This window comes from Protomyctophum bolini, assembly GCF_963924005.1.
Source record: "Protomyctophum bolini genome assembly, chromosome: 15".
Classification (NCBI taxonomy): domain Eukaryota; kingdom Metazoa; phylum Chordata; class Actinopteri; order Myctophiformes; family Myctophidae; genus Protomyctophum; species Protomyctophum bolini.
The window spans coordinates 16770537-16793036 of NC_137876.1; the positions used below are offsets into that span (position 1 = coordinate 16770537).

The 22500-nt window shown below is 42.4% G+C and overlaps 1 protein-coding gene across 3 annotated transcripts in view; it reads right to left on the bottom strand.

Moving 5' to 3' along the window:
- Positions 1–22500, bottom strand: part of rock2a (rho-associated, coiled-coil containing protein kinase 2a) — a 61605-nt gene that overhangs the window by 7482 nt on the left and 31623 nt on the right. For all 3 annotated transcript variants that reach the window (XM_080784137.1, XM_080784138.1, XM_080784136.1), the window contains exons 9-27: positions 21029–21188; positions 20529–20589; positions 19035–19123; positions 18057–18105; positions 17105–17240; positions 14476–14567; positions 13014–13260; positions 12055–12161; positions 11409–11562; positions 9506–9666; positions 8527–8711; positions 7661–7730; positions 5602–5705; positions 4953–5139; positions 3269–3362; positions 2368–2462; positions 1323–1514; positions 825–996; positions 101–171 (exon numbers count right to left, since the gene is read on the bottom strand). In XM_080784137.1, coding sequence (XP_080640263.1) covers positions 101–171; positions 825–996; positions 1323–1514; positions 2368–2462; positions 3269–3362; positions 4953–5139; positions 5602–5705; positions 7661–7730; positions 8527–8711; positions 9506–9666; positions 11409–11562; positions 12055–12161; positions 13014–13260; positions 14476–14567; positions 17105–17240; positions 18057–18105; positions 19035–19123; positions 20529–20589; positions 21029–21188 — 2426 coding nt within the window. The remainder of the gene's footprint in view (positions 1–100; positions 172–824; positions 997–1322; positions 1515–2367; positions 2463–3268; positions 3363–4952; positions 5140–5601; positions 5706–7660; positions 7731–8526; positions 8712–9505; positions 9667–11408; positions 11563–12054; positions 12162–13013; positions 13261–14475; positions 14568–17104; positions 17241–18056; positions 18106–19034; positions 19124–20528; positions 20590–21028; positions 21189–22500) is intronic.

A 22500-nucleotide genomic window follows, 5' to 3' on the forward strand; every position in this document is an offset into this window, starting at 1 on the left:
CAAATATGATCATTTTGGGGGGTCACGGCCTGAAACGATTGGGAATCCTTGGGTTACACAAAAGCTCAAAAAGCATGTAAAATCAGTTCTACTTCTGCACCTTTCTCTCCCATCCAAACTTCTTGGTGTTATTCCTAACAGGAAGAGAGAGCCACCCTTCTAGCCGCATTTCTGGAAGAGAAAGGAGATGGATTAGAACAAGTGGTGGTGCCATCATGGAATTAAAACAAACCAAAAGCACTGCCAACCAACTGGATCCCCACAAGGCCAACAAGCGAACTTGGGGAGACAGGGCCTTTTCAGTTGCCGCCCCTTCACTGTGGAACTCAGTCCCAACTCACATCAAAGCTTCCCCCACCTTCGAAACGTTCAAAAGCACACTCAAAATCCACCTTTTCAGACTTGCTTTCCCTACCTAAATCCCCCCCCCCCACCCCCCCACACACACTTGCTGTTCGTCTACCTTCGGTTTCTAGTTTTTTAATAAAATTGTTTTTCTGCTCTGTAAAGCGACTTTTAGTACCTTTAAAAGCACTATATACATTGTATGTATTATAAAACCTCATGACGGAAATGATGATATTTACGTGTCATCATTCTAAACCTATGTTGCTGCTGCTCTGCATACAGCGAGCCAACCAGTTGTAGAAATCATAGAACTCATTGAAGCTTAAAATAAATAGCAGATCGATAAACTCTCAACGACGCCTGCCATTTTCAGCGAAAAAATTCCGCCCCCGATAACAAGAAAACGGTCAACCCATATGGGGTTTAATTAATGGATAAAAGTTGCGCAAACACAAATCCTTCATAACGCCACTGACCAACTGTGTATGCGTCCTCTGAATCGAACTCGGGTCCACTGCTGATGCTGGTGGAGTCCATGGACTGGACGCTGAGGGTCTGCATCAGATGTCGGAGCTGCTCTATCTCACTGTCCTTACTGTCCAGGGCCATCTGCAGCTCAATACGCATCTGGCTCTCTTCTGCCAATTGCTGCGAAACACACAACGTGACGGGAAAGGGTTGGGGTCAGAAGTCTTAGTTTAGTTAGTTTTACACACCATTATAATATATAATGTACAATATAATATTTTGATCATAAGAACCAATTACTGAATGTCAAGTCTCCAGGTTTTCTTCAGAATATGTACGACACTTAGGAGTCCAACTACTACGACATTTAGTCGACTAAAACTAGACTAACAATAAAACATTCCGGGTGACTAAAATGTGACTAGAACTAAATAAAAACTGTTCAAAAGACTATAACTAAAACTATAAATCTAATTTTGCTGCCAAAAACAAACACCGATACTGACCGCCTGTGCGTCGTTCATCTCCCGCTGGTACTTGATGATGGTGCTGTTGAGCTTCTCCTTCTCGGAGCGCAGCTCCAGCTGCAGCTTGCGGTTCTCCTTGTCCTTGCGCTTCATGTCCGTGTCGTTGCCGCGCCGACTGCCGCCGGCGCGCACCTCCTTCCGGTTCATGATCTCCGCCAGCTTGTTGACGGCCTGCGGGGGAGGGGAGGGGAGAAACCGGTTTGTCACACCGTCAGAGCTGGTATGTGGACTTCACGTCTGTTATACGATAAAGCGGGACACATACTCCAGTTCTTACGCGATAACCTAACCACCGCGGTAAGTAAGCCTTGCAGAGCCACGAGGACCCCCGATCTCCCAGTCTCAGGGCGGACACACTAACCACAAGGCCACCGGGCTGGTTTGCAACCACCGCGGTGGTTAGTAATAACAGAGAGATGTGCTGGGGTGAGAGCGGTGAGTTACTTACTCGCTTATCACCACAGCTCAGTGACGTCATGTCGTAGTCTTTCCCCAAAACCGCAGTGAGTAGGTTATTATCACCTAACAAGTGGAGTATGCGCAAGCCTTTACAATACCGGTGGTTCTCAAACTTTTAATTTCAAGGACCGCCATAACACAGGATACAGGATAAACAGGAAGAGATAAATGGGAAGAGATGGCACTAAGACATGAGCAGACCTAGTGGTCCAGGCGCATGCCACAAAGAACCTTTTATTTCACCAAAGAATATTACTTTCACTTACATTTAAATCTAGAACATTGAGGATGTCTGTGCATGTGTCAGCCTACCTGCTACTTTGCCCACCAGGTGGTGCCGAAAACACCCCAAAAACACTTTGTAGACATGTCTTTTAACCACTTTCTTTAAACATTGTTAAACTTTAGTTGTTTGTTTTCCGAAAAATAGCAGATCTACAAGCTCATAGTGCTGCACTGAGCTCCGCACTATGAGTTTATAGATCTGCTATTTCTGAAAAATCGTGAAAACGAGTGAATCAGTTCTCAGGGCTAAATGGATTAAGTCCTTGTGTTGAACTCCTACCTGGGTCTTCAGTGTCCTCTCTGACTGCAGCTGCTTCTCAAACGTAGCCTTCATGAGGCTGATCTGTTGCTCCCAGTCCTGGGACCGCTCCACGTCTGCACAAACACACACATACATTTGTGTTCATTTAACTCTTGCTGGTGCAAATACGTTTACGGGTCCAGTTGGTCACTTTTGTCAGAGTTACAAAAGGGTATATTAATTATTTTACACATTGACTAGCCAGCACATATAAATTCTTCCGGCACTGCTAGCGGTTGTTCAGTAGAGACCCTTATTTTGAAGGCCCATTGAACAGTGGGACATAAAAAATAATCTGTTTGGCTTTCAGGGCTTTGTAAACAGAAATTGCACGTGATCTGAAATGGCAAATAACTTAAATGACATGACTCACAATGACGGAAACTCAAGACATTTATATCCAAGATGTACTATTGTCAAAATAGGCCATATTTAATACTTAAAAGTGGAAATGCTTCGTTTAGTGTGTGATCTTTCTGTGTTTTAGCGCAGGCGGTCAGTATGAACACAGCAGTGGATTTTCTTTTTATACAGTTCACGTTCTTTACACATTTCTATAGGGATGTCCCGACACCCGATCATTATTTTTATAGAATATCACTATAGTACAATATCCAGTCTAATATCATGACATGGATATAATATTGATACTAGAGATGTCTCGATCATGTTTTTTTGCTCCCGATCTGATTCCGAACACTTGAAAATGACGTGATCGTCCTTGATTTCCGATTTTCTGATCACGTGATCGGATTGGGACAACCATAATTGTGACAATTAGCGAATGAAAAAAAAAGAAGTGATTATCTAAAATAACTGCGCTAAATGTGCTAATTGCGACGGGCGTAGAAGAAGTGTAGAATGGTGTAGAAGGCGTTACCTTCCAGGGTCTCCTTCAGTTTGTTGTTGAGCTCTTCCTTCTCATTGGCGAGGTTGGCCACGTCACTGGTCAGGGTGCGATTAGCTTCCTCTAGCTGTGGCAGGAAAACAAGGACAATCCTGTTAATGAGCGCTAAACAAAGGACCGCGTCAAATCTGATGTTTCTTTTTCCTGTCGTGCCTAGAGTGCCCTTCAGCATATTTTAAAGTTGAGTTTCAGTGTCATCATTTGCAGTTAAAATCCATGACCACTCTCACCATGTGGGTTTGTAACTGTTTTAAGTCTACTTAGCATTTCATTTTTACACATTTTAGTTTCTAGCTGCTTTTTTTTACACGTCTGTCTATGATCGTCTCATTATTTGCTTATTTGCTTATTTTTCATTTTGTTCGCTGGGTATCAGTTTGTTCGTTGGGTATCAGTTTGTTCGCTGGGTATCAGTTTGAACTTGAAATTCCTAACCTGGTGTGTCGGTTAGAGAACACAGGAATTGATTTCATAAAAGAATAATTAATTTCATTTAATTTTCGTTTTATGACCTCAATAACACCCACACAACCTGAACTTTGAACATTTAGTGGATTTTGTGTGGTCTGGGGTTTTCTCTGTGTGCTTTTGAGCTGCAATGAAAACATTCAAAATCCCTCAACAGTGACATCCACTGGAAAATTGTTATGTCATATATGGGATGTGTGGACTGTTACATCACAGTCCACAGGCAAATCAGAGCACTTGTTTGGGCCAGAAAACCCCAGACCACAGAACATTTTAAGTTCACGTTTTTTGGGTGCAATTGAGCTCAGAAAACTAAAAAGAAAAGAAAAAACCTTTAAAGGGTGAGAGCAGTGCGTTTGCTTCATCCTGTTGTGACCAAAATACATCTATGCTGGAAATGACTACAGCACACACGCCGACCACACAAACCACAGCAGCACACAGATTGAGCTGTTTTTTTTCATCTGCCTGGAGTCATGAAACTGCTGCTCAAATCTACCCGTTTCATTCAATTCAACCTTGTGACATGAGCATTTGTTAGACACAAAACAGGCATGCACAATTTAATGTCGAACAGCCACTCAAAAAGAGCCAAATTGCGTCACGAATGTCTGTGGAGATTTTATTAGAAAGGCCGTGAACCTTTCTAATGCCTTTTTCTTCCGTCTGTTTTTATTTTATTTGTATATATTACATAGTGGCCTTTCATTATACCACAAGCTGTGTTCACACTGTGTGCACATGTTAGTTATGAAGAAAAATCCCTGACTAGAGCACTTTTCCTGCTGAAAATAAAGACGTGACATTACGGGATGGGATGATGTGAAAATTCCATGTAATGATAATTGTGGCCAAAGTGATTGCGATTAACTAGATTATTGCGATAATCAAAATATGCAAGACAGGATCCCTTTTTTGTGTTTTTACCCTTCAGAACGGGAACCCCTTGTGGAGTTCTTGTGGCTATGTACAGTTGCAGCATAACATTTTTGTGAATTTTGATTTTGAAGTTTTTCAGAAAACTTAGAAACGGCCTCAGACCTAAATGGGTTAAAACTCTGAAAATGCCATTTTTGTTAACCACTTGAACCCCAAGCATCCCTATTCTGGGGAGAACATGGAGGTGAAAGATCAATAAAAAGGTATCTATCCATCTATCTGTCTCTCTCTCTGTCTCTCTCTCTCTCACCGAGCTGATGGTGATGTCCTTCTCGGACAGCTCCTGGCGGTGGCGGGCCATCATCTCCTTGAGCTCCAGCTCCTTCATGATCTTCTCCTTCTCCAGGTCCGAGTACTGCTCCTCGGCGATGGAGCGCGCGAGCTGCTCCGAGTCCGCCTTGGTCACCGTCATCTCCAGCTGGGTGGCCAGGGAGTCCCTAGAAACCCAGCAGAACATTTTGCTCTTAAACCATTAAGACCTGAGAACGCATCTGCTTAGCTGCTTAGCTTTTAACCATTATTTTAAACTTGAGCTGTTGAAAAATAGCAGATCAACAAGCTCATAGCATGGCACAGAGTGCCACGCTACAAGCTTGTAGATCTGCTATTTTTGAAAAATCGTGAAAATGTGTGCAAATCTTTGAATATATTCTTTATTTTCTTTTCTTTCTCAGCAAACGTTTTTTAACTAAAATGTTTGCTTCTGGGGGTCCCTGGAAGAAAATAGTTTGAGGTAAGGGTCGGCCACCAAGTACATATATCATCCTGGGTTCCTTGACATGAAAAAGTTTGAACACCACTTTTTACAGAAAACTGTAAGGATTTAGAAGATTTTTTTTTTAACCGACCTCAAGTCTTAATGGGGGTAAAGAAGCAGACTGAGAGCTCAGTAAACCCACCTCTCCTCCTGCAGATCCTGCAGTGACTGCTGCATGTCTTTGTAGAGCTTGTTCCTCTCCTCACACTCCTCCTTCAGCTCACGCACCTGAGTCTTATACAATGTCTGCAAAACACACGTAGTTAGTTACTTTGGCACAAATGTCTAAAACATTGGGTCCAAACCAACGGCGTCAACTCCGGGAGTGCCTGAGAGCTTAAGCACCCACTGGCAAAATAATAAGCCAATAAGCACCCACTGAAATGAAGGCTGAAGATCCCCTCCCCCTGGTCATTTTGTCACGTAGTCACACACCTTTACGGGGGGTGGGGGGCGCTTGGGCCACTGAGGTGGTGGGCGAACAGGTATTCATTCAAACGCTAATAAGGTGGCTTTTGTTCTGCTGCCAGGTAGAGAGTATAAATTAACTAATCTTTCTCAGCCGTCACTGGAGCGCGCATCTAGCTACTGCATGGTGATTATGCACGCAGACAGACAGCATACACAGTGCCAACTCCTAACACAAACACTGAGGAAACTTGTTGTTGTTTGATTAAACATAATGTGCCACGAAAAATTGCTTCCAATAGCGTAGTTGGTTATTATCGCGTCGAGGAGGTACTTGTCCATAATATCGCCACGAACGGCCAACAAAATACATCTCTCTTCCACAGTGAATGAAGCGCAGTGATGCCCGATTTATTCTTCGTCGTACAATGTGTCCCATGCTGAAAATAGCGGATATACAAGCTCACAACACAGCTCAAATCAATAAACTCATGTCCATATTTCACTCCGATGTCTTGTGTGAGGGGAGACAACAGTATACGCTCGTGCTGTTTGTTTTGTATAACAGTCTCACATCAACAAATACGCTGTTCAGGCGGTATGCGACTCCATCTTCCCATTTTCACACGCAGTCTATGAGAGGACAACCGAAAAAAAATCATCCTCAAATAGTCCTCAATGTAATAAGGTGTACTGCTGCTGCTGGTATAGAGTGGATGAACAGATAGGTCTGGGTTGATGGCTGATATACTGTATGTCTTATATCTTGTTCCCTCTTTGATTGTAATTTATGAATCATGTCCCTTCGGTCACTCTCAATTATGATTTTTTTCTCCATTATCTCAGATAATGACACGTGAGTCTATACAATATCTATAAATATATATATATATATATATATATATATATATATATATATATATATTATATATATATACATACAGTATATATACAGTATATATATATACTGTATATATATCAGGGCGGTTGGGTGGAAATCTCACATGTCCAAAACTGTGACTTTTCAGAATTCAAATTCAAAAATAGCAAAAGCCTAAATTGTACATTATACGAGCTCAAAATGCAGCATGTGTGAATCTGCTACTTTTGTGTGACGCTGTAGTATGATCAAGTAGGGTGTTCATTTACCAAACAAATACAAAAAGTTAGAAGAGGCTTTTGGTCGACAGCAACTGTTCATATCATCTGAGTTTTATACAATGTCTGCAAAGCACCTGCAAATCGTAGCTTCAACATCTAGCATGAATAGACCGATGTCTTGTGTTCGGTAACTTAATGCTTGAAACGGAATTGATCATACTACAGCGTCACACAAAAGCATCAAAAGTAGCAGATTCCCAAGCGTTTCAAGCTCGTCTTTGGACATATGAGGTTTCCACCGGACAGAGACGAGAAGTTTAAATGAGACATACAGATAAAGACCACTGGATTAAACATGTATTACATTAATAACTAATGTCTTTATTGTGTATGTATATATATATATAAGTGGTCCATCCTTAATGGACTCAGCAATCCATTAAGGCATTATGTGATGCGAGAGAAAAAAAGAAAAAAGAAAATGCATTGGAAAAAAATATGAACTTTAAATTCGACTCGAGTTCCGCGAACAAGGAGGCGCGCCATCAAACGGATGCAGAGTGGACAGCATAAATACTGTCTGGTTGAGGCCTACAAACACCCACATATGTCTGCATATAATAAGCCTTGAAGTACGGAGTCATTTCTTTAACCACAGCGGTTTCAATAACACAGCAGCGAATAACACTCACAGAAAAATACTGCTCGGCTTCCAGCTGCTCTTGAAGTTCCTTCATTTGGCCATCTGAGTCTAGTCGTTCCCTGTGGAGGGGGGGAAAAAATAAATATTTAGTTCATTTCTACAGTCTTTGTTCTTCTCTATTTCTAAACACTGGGCTGTTTTTAATATTGTCTAATTGGAAACAAATTCCCAAATATCGGAAATAGTATAATCTACACGCTTATAACATGTCACGAAGTGACCTGTTGTAAGCTTGTAGGTCTGCTATTTTTGAGCGGTGGGCACGGCTCCAATAACTGTCCGTGTGTGTCTATGTACAGTATGTCCCGATTTATGTCCGTTTAGAGTAGAAACAGTTGCAATACCGGTGCTGCGTGACCTAAATGTCACTGTTGAGCAGCCACGCGCACACGCACGCACACACACGTGTGATTTTGAAAATAATGTTTCAACATCAAACATTCTTCAACATAGAAACGATTGACGATTATGCAAAAAGAATAATTGAGATTATATAGAATAATTGCGATTATATTGAATTGATCCAGTATAAGTCATTTTACACTTGGTTGCATGCTGAAAATAATATATCTATAATATCTACAAGCTCACAGCTGTAGCGGCTATTTTCAGCAAGTGTAAAATCAGCCATTAAGACGGACGGCATCAAGGCCCGCCAAAATACGTTTTAGTCGACTAAATCAACTGTAGATTTAGTCGACTAAAATCTTATGATATTTAGTCCACTAAAACATTCCAGGTGACTAAAATGTGACTAGAACTAAATGAAAACCATTCAAGAGACTATGACTAAAACTACAATCAAAATGTTACTTGTCAAAATCAACACGGTTGACAAACGGAACGAGGACTGACTTGCGGAGCTCCTGCGTCTGTTTCTCCAGGCTGCGCTTGATGTCCAGCAGGTGGTTGGTCTCCTGCTTCAGCTGCTTCTCCGACGTACGCAGCGAGTTCAGCTGCTGGTTCTGGGCCTTCAGGTCGTTCTGCGTCAGGCTGCGCTTCTGAGTCTCCTGCTCGATCTTCAGGGTCAGGTTTTTGACCTGGAGGGAGGGAGTGGGGGGGGGAGAGAGAGAGAGAGAGAGAGAGAGATTGGATGGGATAGGGAGAAGCAAGTGGGGAATGTCTGTTCGTTGTCTGTTGCAAGTTCACACGTGCTCCTAAACTAAACCACTGTTTCCCAAAAAGTGGCTCGGGATTTGTGGCTTACGGACAATTTTTTTATGCGTCACGACTCAATTAAAAATCAAGTTGCAACCAAACTGTTGCGAGTAGTTGCATGAAACCATGAAACCAAGGACTTGCATTGGTGCGGTTTGAGCACGAAATTCCAAAACAAAAAAACGAATAATAATTAAGAAGTAGTGAAAATAGCTGATCTACAAGCTTGTGACACGCTGTGCGCTTGTAGATGTTCTATTTTCAGTTTCACTAATCACTAGTAGTTTGGGTCCTGGGCGAACATTTAGGGCTCCATTTCCGTCACCGCTAACCCCTTATCCATAAACTTATTTGCCTTTTTTTACTATTTTGCAAAACATTATTGAATAGTTAAAATGGCCAGTCTACAAGCTCTACAGGAAGTTTAGGGATAAGGGGTTTAGCAGAGATGAAAATGGAGACCATAATCTCTAAAAAGTTTTGAAACCTGACAACATTCAGCCACTAGATGTCACACTTACCACACTGTTTCATAAGGTTCCCTGATACAAGTCTGAAATAATGTAGCTGAATTGACAAGTTGAGAGATTAACGTTCAAATAAAAAAATTAACAAAATCAATAACGTTATAACAACACACACACACCCACACACACACACACACACACACACACACCTCCTCTGTGAGCCTGTCCTTGGTGCTGCGCAGCTCGTCCAGTTTCTGCAGCGCCTGCTTGTAGTCGCAGTCCGTCATGCTGCTGTGCTTCTCCAGCTCCAGCATGCGGTTCTCCAGACGCAGCTTGGCGGCGCGCTCCTCCACCAGCTTCTGCTCCAGCTCTGCAGGCAGGGCAGTGGTGGGAAAAAAAGCTTTTATTTTTATGTTCCCTCAGCCCAAAATAGATCCTATGTTCCCTCAGCCCAAAATAGATCCTATGTTCTCTCAGCCCAAAATAGATCCTATGTTCCCTCAGCCCTCTGTTCCCTCAGCCCAAAATAGATCCTCTGTTCCCTCAGCCTAAAATAGATCCTCTGTTCCCTCAGCCCTCTGTTCCCTCAGCCCAAAATATATCCTATGTTCCCTCAGCCCAAAATAGATCCTATGTTCCCTCAGCCCAAAATAGATCCTCTGTTCCCTCAGCCTAAAATAGATCCTATGTTCCCTCAGCCCTCTGTTCCCTCAGCCTAAAATAGATCCAATGTTCCCTCAGCCTAAAATAGATCCTATGTTCCCTCAGCCCTCTGTTCCCTCAGCCTAAAATAGATCCAATGTTCCCTCAGTCTAAAATAGATCCTATGTTCCCTCAGCCCAAAATAGATCCTCTGTTCCCTCAGCCCTCTGTTCCCTTAGCCTAAAATAGATCCTATGTTCCCTCAGCCCAAAATAGATCCTCTGTTCCCTCAGCCAAAAATAGATCCTCTGTTCCCTCAGCCCAAAATAGATCGTATGTTCCCTCAGCCCAAAATAGATCCTCTGTTCCCTCAGCCCAAAATAGATCCTCTGTTCCCTCAGCCCAAAATAGATCCTATGTTCCCTCAGCCCAAAATAGATCCTCTGTTCCCTCAGCCCTCTGTTCCCTCAGCCCAAAATAGATCCTATGTTCCCTCAGCCCAAAATAGATCCTCTGTTCCCTCAGCCCTCTGTTCTCTCAGCCCAAAATAGATCCTATGTTCCCTCAGCCCAAAATAGATCCTCTGTTCCCTCAGCCCAAAATAGATCCTCTGTTCCCTCAGCCCAAAATAGATCCTCTGTTCCCTCAGCCCAAAATAGATCCTCTGTTCCCTCAGCCCAAAATAGATCCTATGTTCCCTCAGCCCTCTGTTCCCTCAGCCCAAAATAGATCCTCTGTTCCCTCAGCCCAAAATAGATCCTATGTTCCCTCAGCCCAAAATAGATCCTATGTTCCCTCAGCCCAAAATAGATCCTATGTTCCCTCAGCCCAAAATAGATCCTATGTTCCCTCAGCCCAAAATAGATCCTATGTTCCCTCAGCCCAAAATAGATCCTATGTTCCCTCAGCCCAAAATAGATCCTATGTTCCCTCAGCCCAAAATAGATCCTATGTTCCCTCAGCCTTGTGTTTCCTCATGTTGATGCATCATAAACAGTGGTGGAAAAAGTACTCTAAGATTTAACTTTTAATAAAAAGTATCACTACTGCAATGTAGAACTATACTTCGTTACGAGTAAACAGTCCGGAATTTAAAAATGTACAAAAGTTGTTGGCTATCAAAATGTACATGAAGTACCAAAAAGGAGAAAGTACTCTTCATACAGAATGTCTGATTTCAAAGTTTGTAAATATTTTGAAAATCTACAAGCTCACAATGCGTCGCATTGTGAGTTTATAGGAGGATATCATTTCTCCCAAACATTATATGGGGATAAGAGGTTTCTGCTTGACAACAGTGATAAAATAGCAACAACTAAAATGAGGCATTCAGAACAACGTCTAAAAGGTGTAACCGGTCTAAATGGGTTAAGACTCAAGAGTAAACAATGTTGTGGAATGGACGACTGCCCGCCAATAATTGATACGGTTCCAACCACCCGGCCGGCCCTTGGAGGCCACAGCTCTCACCCTTCATGGATTCAGACTTGGCTCCGTCGATGGTGATCTTGCTCTTGTCGGCCAGGCGAGCTTTGGTGGCCTTGTGGGACGCCTCCTCCTGCTCCAGGCCTTGCTGCAGGACCTTCAGGTTGTAGGTGAGATCGATCTCCTTGTTGCTCTTCTCCTGCACGGTGAAAGACGGGGTAGAGTTTCTAGTGTAACAATAACAGTAACCTGCAAGCATTTTATGGAATGCTAATTTATGGAATTTCTTAAGATTTTTCTTTGATTTCTTTATGAAATTACTGAATAGTGTTTTAATTGATTCATTCAAATAATAATAATAAAAAACATAATGTAGGAAGCAAAAAATAAAGAGACCTATACATATGTGTATGGGAAGCACTGACTTGGTGCAGCTTTAAGAACTGACTGACAGGTAAGAAACAATTGAGATATACCTAGTGGTCCATGCGCATGCCACATATACAGTAGGCTCTCTAGCCTGTCTTGTGTTCGAGTCCTGTTCATGACGACCTTTGCTGCATGTCTCTCCCCTTCTATCCTTCCCACTTTCCTGTCTGTCTTCACTAATTAGTAATTACTATCAATAAAGGCAAAAAGCCAAAAACAAATCTTTAATTGAGAAATGTGACAAACGTCAACGTGGGAGTACCTTCTCCAGATCCGTGAGTTTCTCTTGGAGCTGTCTCTTCTCCGCGTCCGCTTTGGACAGAGCCTGTCTCGACTGCCGCACGTCGTCCTCTAGGCCAGAAATGCGTCCTGCACAAAGCCCAGGTCAGCGTTGAGAGAGAGAGAGAAAGGCAGAGTGGTCACCGAGTGAGTCTGGAAAATGTGTTCACATCATGCACGTGCAGTGTGAGTGACGTGTCTTGGGTCTCTCCGGACCTTCCTCAGGCATCCTTCCTTGATGCCTCAGAAAGGTCCAGAGGGACCGAAATGTTGCTTCAAAATACTCATGTACCGAGCAAATACACAGTGTGCACAGTATTGCTTTCATTGATGTCCACTGGCCTACGCACCTGTGCATACACCTGATTTATAGGTGTGCGAAAGTTTTCTCCTACAGTCCGTCTCTCAGGAAAATATACATGCATGCTCGCTCACTCATTCTGCCACTCAGTTTGGATTCTCTGCCACTCAAAAGATTCTCTGCTCTGATGACCCAGTTAATTTCACCGTTTTCCTTTGTCTCTTTCACACGCCAATGTTTTTTGTTGAGATTCAGGATACTCAACTCTCAAGCAAGTTATTAGTCATTATTTCCATATACTAGCGTCATGTCCAGGGGGTGTACTTGTACATCAAGCTGCCTCACGCTACAGAAACAGGAGATAGGCTCCTGCCAGATATGTGCCTCATGGCTCGGCAAGGCTCACTTGAAATGAAAAGGTTTGAGAACCACTGTACACTAAATGGAACATAGCCTTAATAATTACTTTAGTATCATCTGTAACACCTGTGAAGGAAGCAGGGAAAGGGCCCTGGTAGTTGGAAGAGTTATTTCCGAAATTATACAGTATAATGGGCATAGAGCCTATTAATCGTCAAGTAAAACGCCATAATCGTGACAGCCGAATTAGCCTTCCCCGTCCGTCCCTCTCGCTCTCTCACCCATCAGGTCGGTGATGGTCTCGGAGCCCTGGCTGTGCTCCCTCCGCTCGGCCTCCAGGGCGGCCTGCAGGCCGATGCACTCCTTCTCCAGGCTCAGCTTGGAGCGCTCCAGCATGCAGCACTTGTCCTGCAGCTCGCGCCCGTTGGCTTCCATCTGCTGCAGCTGCTTGCTGCCGTCCGTCTGCGACTTGCGCAGGCGCGCCGCCGCCTCCGACTCGGCCCGCAGCAGCGTGTTGGCCTCCTCCAGCTGAAAGCGGCCGCGGGGATTATCGTTTGTCGCGATTAAAAAAAAGAATAATGACAATACCGCCAGTGTTGATTCCGTCGACTAAAACTAAGACGAAAAATGTTCGTCGACTAGCTTTTTTCACTGACGAAAACTAAATGGAAACTAAATAAAAACTAAGCTATGATGACTAAAACTAAGACTAAATATATTGACAATTTCATCAACAAATAAAATTTTGACAAAAATGTTAGGAAGGGACTAGTGGACTGGAGATCCAGTATAAGTCATTTTACACTTGGTTGCATGCTGAAAATAGCCAATCTGCGTCGCGCTGCGACACGTTGTGAGCTTGTAGATCGGCTATTACAACGGCATCAAGGCCCTTGACTAAATCAACTGTAGATTTAGTCGACTAAAATCTTATGACATTTAGTCGACTAAAACTAGACTAACACAAAAAAAATCCAGGTGACTAAAATATGACTAAAACTAAAATAAGTTTCATCCCAAAGACTATGACTAAACTAAAATAGACATTTGCTGCCAAAAACAACACTGAATACCGCTCACCATAATCGTGTCGCGGATATTTAAAAAGTATTTGTGTAATTGTGCTCCGTCAAGGACTGTCATGTGCTAGGATGAATTTGCTTTTGTTGAGCTGCAAAATTGCAAATGCAGTACTTAAAACCCTCTATACTAAACGGACACTTAAAGAGCGCATTTGGTACGCTTTTATTTCACTAGTGGCATTTTAAGTTTTAAGCATAACTTTATTGACTGCATTTTCTTTCGCAAGCCTTGAGCTTGGTTTATACTTGGTTTATACAACATGTCGCTCAAAAATGTGCACAAATCTACACACATCCTTCCTGCGTTGTGAGCTTGTCTTCTATTTTTTTAAAGCAAAGCAGTCATGAGTGACGGAGTATAAATTAAACACTTAAACTTTGGACCGGAGTCCCCCAGGGATCTGCACTTGGTCCATTTTTGACCCATCAGATCTGCCATTTATATATATATATATATATATATATATATATATATACACACACACACAGTCACACACACACTTCTATAACGGTATGCCCAAAATATTGATGCCAGGTTAACTAAATAAAATGTCATTGTTTTCCCAAAAAGATCAATTATTTTATTACAATTTATTTAAAAAAGAATATATAATATATATATATATAAAAACTATATTCTAGGAGGCGTTAGGTGGCTCACCTGTTTCTGAAGGTGGATGTTCTTCTCGTTGGAGATGTGTGAGTTCTGGTTCCTTCGTTTCATATCGTCCAGCTGGTCTCGCAGGCTGTTCACTGTTAACGAGCACAGAGCAACACATGACTGGATGACGTCTCTGTCGGGTGGAAGTTCAAAGTTCAAAACCGTTGCTTTTCACGATTCACGTCCAAGAATGTAGCGTTTTGGGCTTTGGATGCTTTTGTGTGACACTGTAGAACAGTGGTTATGAACCAGTGGTCCGGGGACCACCAGTGGGCCTTGAGGGGGTTCCAGGTGGTCCGGGGACCACCAGTGGGCCTTGAGGGGGTTCCAGGTGGTCCGGGGACCACCAGTGGGCCTTGAGGGGGTTCCAGGTGGTCCGGGGACCACCAGTGGGCCTTGAGGGGGTTCCAGGTGGTCCGGGGACCACCAGTGGGCCTTGAGGGGGTTCCAGGTGGTCCGGGGACCACCAGTGGGCCTTGAGGGGGTTCCAGGTGGTCCCCAGCTACAAGATGGGAGAGTTGGTAACCAAATGGACCCTTATTAGATCTTTAACTCTTGCGAGCTGGGTCCATTTGGTGTCATTTTACACTCTCAAGAGTTAAATTATTGTTAAACATCTGTATTACTTAATTTACAAGAATTCTACACAACAACTACACAATTGTGGACAATGTCTTATCCAACGATAACAAAATATTCTTTAGTCTTGGGTCTGAGAAATGATGGACCCTGATATGAAATGGGTTGAAAACGGTAGGGCATTAAATTACGAAAAGGAAAAAAAATACAAAAAGTTAGAATATGGAGATAAGAGGTTTCTGTCCGAGAGCAACGCTGAGCTTTAAACCTCAACCACAGTTCACTGTTAAGAGCAGAGAGCAACACAAACTGTATGATCTAAAAAACATCAACCATACACTGTGACTGTCCACTGTTGTTTGAGCACACACGAGCCAAAACCTCAACCACGTCCCGGGGTTGGATTATCTCTCAGTTTGATCGATACAACGTGGATGTTCTTCTCCCAAAGTGACAACAACCCCCCAAAGGATTTGAATCTTCTCAAAGTAATGAAATACATTATATAGCATTAACTGAAACTAAAGTTCAGTCACATTTGACCACACAGGACATGATAATACCCTCCAAACTGCAGCATGTCCACAAACAACATGGAAACGTTATGACACAGTTAGAACAAAAGCAGAATTGAGATTCTATCTTATTTTTATTGGTGTGTGTGTGTGTGTGTGTGTGTGTGTGTGTGTGTGTGTGTGTGTGTGTGTGTGTGTGTGTGTGTGTGTGTGTCATCAGACTAGCTCTGGTCCATAGCTCTAATGCGTGCATTAGAGCTATGTTACTATCAACGTCCGCCGCTCGCATGAATGCAGACCAGCCTCTACTCTTTAGTGTAAATAAAAAGAACGTTTTTGCTACTCACCAAAACAAAGGCGGGTTGTGTCAATAGAAAGACTACTTTCCTTAGTGGAAGCACTCTGAGCCCCCCACCACACGTATAAACTGTACTTTTTGGCCAAAAAGGGATTTTGTTTCCACCGGAAAAAAAACATTTTTAGTTACTCCGCTGCGCCCTCTACTGATATTGCCCAGAGAACTGCCTCATAGAGGATATTTTTCCTCCGGTGAAAAAATATCCCTTTTTGGCCAAAAAGTACCGTTTATACGTGTGGTGGGGGGCTCAGAGTGCTTCCACTAAGGAAAGTAGTCTTTCTATTGACACAACCCGCCTTTGTTTTGGTGAGTAGCAAAAACGTTCTTTTTATTTACGCCAAAGAGGAGAGGCTGGTCTGATTTCGATTTGAGATTTAACATTGGAAGTCCCATATCCTTGTACTGCGCGGGGCAGAAGCGTAGAAGCAGTAGAAGGATATGGATCAGATCTATCATCAGACATGGTTTAAAGTTTAAAGTTATTATCTGTTTAAAGTTATTATCTAATCAATTTACAATTTCTTGCAGTCCACCATAACAAGTGTATTTATCAGAGACCATAACGTATCATTTACATAATTATGGTAAATAATAATAACAGAAGCACAACGAAAGGAAAAGTAGGGCTGTGGAATTATGCACCGTGCAAGCATGTTGCACTGTTAAATGTATTGAACTTGAAGCGTGTGTAATCCTAAAATCACACCCGTGTGAAGTGAGTGGTGCAACTCCGTGTGGGGGTCCCCGGAAGTTCCAGACACACAGGAACGCAGCCAGGCTGCCGGCCCGGTTCCGGCAAGCCACCACACATCCGAAACGGTCGAGAAATTACAGTTACCATGTGGGGGTCCCCGGGGGTTCCTTGGGGAGTTTCTTTTTTTTTTTTTTTTTTTTACATATTCAGTTGCAAAAATAAAATAAATTTATAATAATTTGGCGACCCCCCGAGGGGTCGCGACCCACGGGCAATTAGTTGCATGCTGAAAATAGACGATCTACAAGCCCACAACGCGACGTGGGCTAGTAGATCGGCTATTTTCAGCAAGTGAAAAAACTGTAATTTACGACGGCATCAAGGCCCACCCTTTGTGACTATGACTAAAACCAAAATGTGCTGCCAAAAACAACACTTGCTAGATCCCCATCTATCAATGATATAATATATTCCGCCGTGTACCTTCGTTCTCCAGGCAGCGCTTGCGGTCGGCCTCGCTCTCCGCCTTGCGGTTGCTTTCCAGACTCTTGTGCTGCAGCAGGGCCTTCTCCCTCTCCAGCTGCCGAAGAGTAGACTCCAGGTTCTTTCTGCCGGTCACCTGCCAAGCGGCAACCCGGGAAAACTTTGATAAAGCTGTTCTTTTAACCCATTTTGACCTGAGATCAGATTGTAGATCTGCTATTTTTAAATAGCTTAAGCATAACATAATGCTAACACCAAAAGGGGCCCGCCAAAAATGGGTTAAGTTACTTTTTTTTATATACTGGTACTGGATCGTACCATGTTCTTTTTTTTACCTCGTACTTTGTCTTACTGTCTGTGGTATCGTGTTTTAATGTCAAATGTCAGGGAATAAAGAAGAACATAACTAATATTATATTTACACTGCATTCTTAACTGTACTGTACATTACTGTATTTGAATGCCCTATGCATTACACTATCCCCGTCGGAGAACAAATATTTCTTCTCTTCGGCAAAGAAATTGTCAACACTTAAAAGAAGAAAAAACTAGAGGTTTTTTTAATGGTTTTGATGAGCTACTCAAAACTCATGTGAGACACCATTTACAATGCCTGTAATCAGTTCTGTAAGAATTGGATCCCTAAATTGCCACTGGAATATAATGTTTGGAAGACTAGATGTACAGAACAAATAGATTGCTGCTAGTTTTCTGAAGAAATTCAGTCACCCGGGGAATAATAAACAAAAGAGCAATTTGAGTCTGTATAATCAGACAAGCGACAACAGAAGAAGAGCGATCTGCCTACGCAGTGAGCAAGGCCTTCATGCCTAAAATAGGATTTGTCAAACAGGGCAGCAACAGTACACCATGAATAAAAACATTAACAGAAACAGGTGTCATAGAAGATCCCTCTGCATTTTACTCTACGTCTAAAAAATAAATAGCTTACCTCTTCTTCCAGCTCTTTGGAGATCTTCTCTAGACGGCCGGTGGCCGTCCTGTGCAAAGAAAACATGGCAGAATGATAAAAACAGCTCCGGTATTAAGCCAATAAGCCTGATTTATACATGGCGGTTACGCGCCAGTGTCTCGCTTCAGTGTCTCCAAAAATAAGCCGAAGTACAAGCTCACAACTCGCCGTGCTGCGACGCGCCGTGAGCTTGTCGATCGTCTATTTTCGTCGCACACACTGGCACACACAACCAAGCATAAATCAGGCTTTGCGGTGACGAGCGAACGTGAACATCCAAGTCTTAAGCATATCGGGTGGAAAACTAGCATGTCCAAAACTGGTACTTTTCCAGGAGATGAAAAAAAAAAGAACCTGGATATAGTTATTTAGTCACAAGATATTGTTACTTGTTAATACAGGTTCAATATTTATAATACCCACAGAAACACCCCATTAAACCTGGCCTCCTTTTTTTGGGTATGTCCTTTTCGAACATTTTCCCCCAAAAAATAGAAGATCTACAAGCGCAATGCGTTGAAAGCTTGTACAGATGGCTATTTTTTGCTACTTTTGCAAGACACCATCATGAGAGAAAGTGTTGAATATTAATTTGTTTTTCACTGCATAGGACTGATATTTGTAATGAATTGCATTTTTAAAGAATTGCATTTTAATAGCGCTTTTCCAAGTGCTCAAAGCGCTTTACAATGGTTCATTAATTAATTCATACATTGGGAGGTGAAGCGGCGAACAGTCGACGCCAGCGTCCTCACTTCCCACATTAACACAACAATGGTGGCAAGCTCACACCGACCGACTCATTGGAGGCAATGTAGGGTTCAGTGTCTTGCCCAAGGACACTTCGACATGTGGACAGGAGGAGCCGGGATTCGAACCGCCGACCCAGGGATCATTGGATGACCTGCTCTACCTCCTGAGTTACAGCCGCCCTTTTTAATGGTTCCAAACGTTTACCTGTATTTGTGCTCTAGTTCGTCTTTGGACTGCATCTCGTTGTTGAGGTGCTCCTCCAGATGGTGGAGTTTCTTCTGCAGCGCTGCCGACTGCAGAGGGAGAAGGAAGAGTGACACAGAGTTTCTGCAGAGTTAGGCCACTTATATTTAAGACTTCTTCAGACTTTCATGCCAGTCAGAATAAATGACGTGAATAATACTAGCGTTCCAATTCTGGGGGAGTACATTCAGGGGAAAATAGCCGGACACGCTGTGAGCTTGTACATATTCACAATAATAACCCTACTGGCATTCAGTGGTTAAGATCAATTTATCGATAACAAAACAAGCACAAATTCAACGCAAGAAAAACAAATCATCTACATCAAATTTTACCAGGGGCATTTTTAAGACCTTTGACGCATAGCCTACAGTAGGCCTACATTTTAGACTTTGCACGTCATTTTAAAGGCCTTATTATTTTACATCACACTTTTTAAGGATCACACGTGTAGCATCAAACCAACGAAGAGTGCACAGTACTGCACACCACCACATATGTTCGTGATTACTTCAATCCGAGTCACACCCAATGTTCCATGAGAACCGCTATAACACACCGTCTACCAGCTTTCATAATGTTTCCATGAGAACGCTCCGCTTTCACACACACCGTCTCCCAGCTTTCATATGCAGATAAAAGGCAATAGATAAAGCATATTAAGAATGACAAAAATATTTGGGTTTTTTTTCTCACGAATGAAGATAATCTATCATTGCACAGAGATACTTTGGACTCGTATCAAGTATGCCAAGATAACCAAGATAAAAATGACTGGAAATTCAAAGTTTAAGAAACAGATCTGGACTTCATTTGAGGATATAGTGTACTAGCCGTTTCCTGCAATCTATCGTTTCACAAATACAAATTGTGAAGAGTTGTTCCACGACGTGCTGGAGCTTGGAGAGTGGAAACCTCCAAAATTGAATGCAATGTACAGTATAGTATAAGTAAGTCATAGACCTTCAGCAGGCATACAGATACACAAATGTCTCCACCGAAATATCGCATTTACATGACACATTTATGCAGTTACAATCTCCATAGCGCCTGCGATATTATACTTTTCCTGAACATGAATAATCAATACGTAATACGACATGACAGAAGGTTGTCAGGAGGCTAACGCATAATTATACCGTGGTGCCCCAGGGGTCTATACTTTGGCCCCCTCCTTTCTTCCCTCTATAGTCTACTCTACACCAAATGTCTTTAAATAGCCAATCCACAAGCATACAACGCGTCGTAAAACAAGCCATGTCCAGAAGAGGAACTCATGCGGTTGAACCTAGAAATCTTTCTTTATGGTTCAATTCAAGTTCACTTAGGTTATTAGGTGCTGATGTTCGGTCATGTCTCTCTAGTTATGCTGTGAAGCTCGCATTCCACGTCGACATAATTTGCATGCAGTCCAAACAACACCTGCCAAACATTGCATGGTGCAGTAGTACTCACCTCTCCTTTCATGGTTGCCGAATTCTCATGTGCATCGGAGCGATTATTTGAGGCGAGCAGTCTGGAGAAAGAAACGTAGAAAGTTGTAACTATGCTATTGAACATGTACGAAAATGTGTGTTCAAGGACATCGTTTGCCACGTTTATACGTTTACTTTTGTTACTTCTTTGAATTATTTCTCATTACCATTCGCGACTTGTTACAAACGCTTAACCTCAAACGTAAACTGGGTTATTTCCTGAAGCACTCTCACAATGCCTAAACGCATTTTGGGGCGGGAACCCCTTTTGGTGTTTTAAACATTATGCTATAATTTAGCTATTGAAAAATAGCAGATCTACAAGCTCATACGAGCTTGTAGGTCTGCTATTTTTGAAAAATCGTGAAAATATTTATTTCCGTTTTTATTTTAAGGTCAGGCCTAAATGGGTAAAACGCATATGTTTATAGACATTTTTTATTTTATATACAGCAACTGACAGCAAAACAGAAGCCTTACTGGTCCTCCTTGAAGTAGGTGAATCCAACAAAGGGCAGCTGGTTTCCAACAAAGGCCTTCGGCGTTGGGAAAGACTCCACATCGCCCTTTATCTCTTCAATCTCATCAAAGTTACTGGTGTCGATGTCACTGCTAAGCTCTGGGACCACTGGCGCAACCGCTAGCAGAGAAGGAGAAGAGAGAGACGTTAAGAATGCAGATTGCAATGTGAAAAATAGAATATAATATAATAGAATATTTTAAAGACGCAAATAATATATGAATTCAAGTGTGCTAATTCAGGATAAACTCATTTCGGCCATTTCTGATCCTCCTCAACTACAGTAGGCTATATCGTCACTGTCGGGTGTCCAAAACTGTTACTTTTCATGATTCAAATGACAAAATAGCAAAAGTAGCAGATCTTGCGCGTCACTTTGTGCCGCGTTGTGTAACACTGTAGTATGATGAAATAGGGCGTTACATTTAGGAAAAGAACACAGAAAGTTAAAATAAGGAGATAAGTAGTTTCCGCCCCCCGACAGTGGTGGATATGGATATGGTCTATTTTTATTGCCACAGTACATTTGCATGAAATTCATGCTCTGTATTGAACCGAACTATTAGGAGCAGATGGGCAAGTCATCCTTGTTTTGGGCAAAAATATCTTTCATTTTAAATTACCGGTCGACTTTTCTTCCTTCGAACATTTTCTAAAATACAAGCTTTCACAACACGATGCGATGCATCGCATGGGGAGGTCGCTATATTGACAGAGCTACAGATTTTGACTTGCCTATTGGTATGTCTTGGACACAAAGGGTTTGAAAACCCAGTGAACTTGCGTGTCCATCTAAATTATTTCCTTCTCTACTAACCCGACCAGTTCATCCAGTCTTCAGTCCTCCCCTCATTAACTACGGACTCTCCCACGACCTCACTTGAACAATGTGCACATCGTCGCCGTCACGCAGAGAAGCGTGTACAGCAGTGGCTCCCAAACATTTATATCCCGTGACCCAAAAGAGAAATTAGACATTTTGGTTCCTTCTACAGGGCAAAGAAAATGTTCCTTTTTTGGTTCCAGTTCCGAACCAACTATTAGGGATCTGAACCAATTAATTGGTTCAAAATTAGACGGGAAAAAGAAAGAAAGAACGGAACAAGCTCATAGCGCGGCACCGAGTGCCACGATAAGGGCTTCACTATTTTTGAAAAATCATGCAAATGGGTGCAAATCTTTGAATATAATATATATTAGGGTTAAAAATGTTGTGAAAGATATTATAATCTTTCACAACATTTTTTACTCTAATATTTGCTTCTGGGGGGGGGGGGTCCCTGGAACAACATATTTTGAGATGGGGGTCTGCGGCCCAATACATATCATTCCTTGACATGGAAAAGTGTGAGAACCACTGATAAATAGGTTTTTCAGAAAACTCCCCGGATTTCGATGACATTTTGCCACAGACCACTGAGGTTGTTGTTTT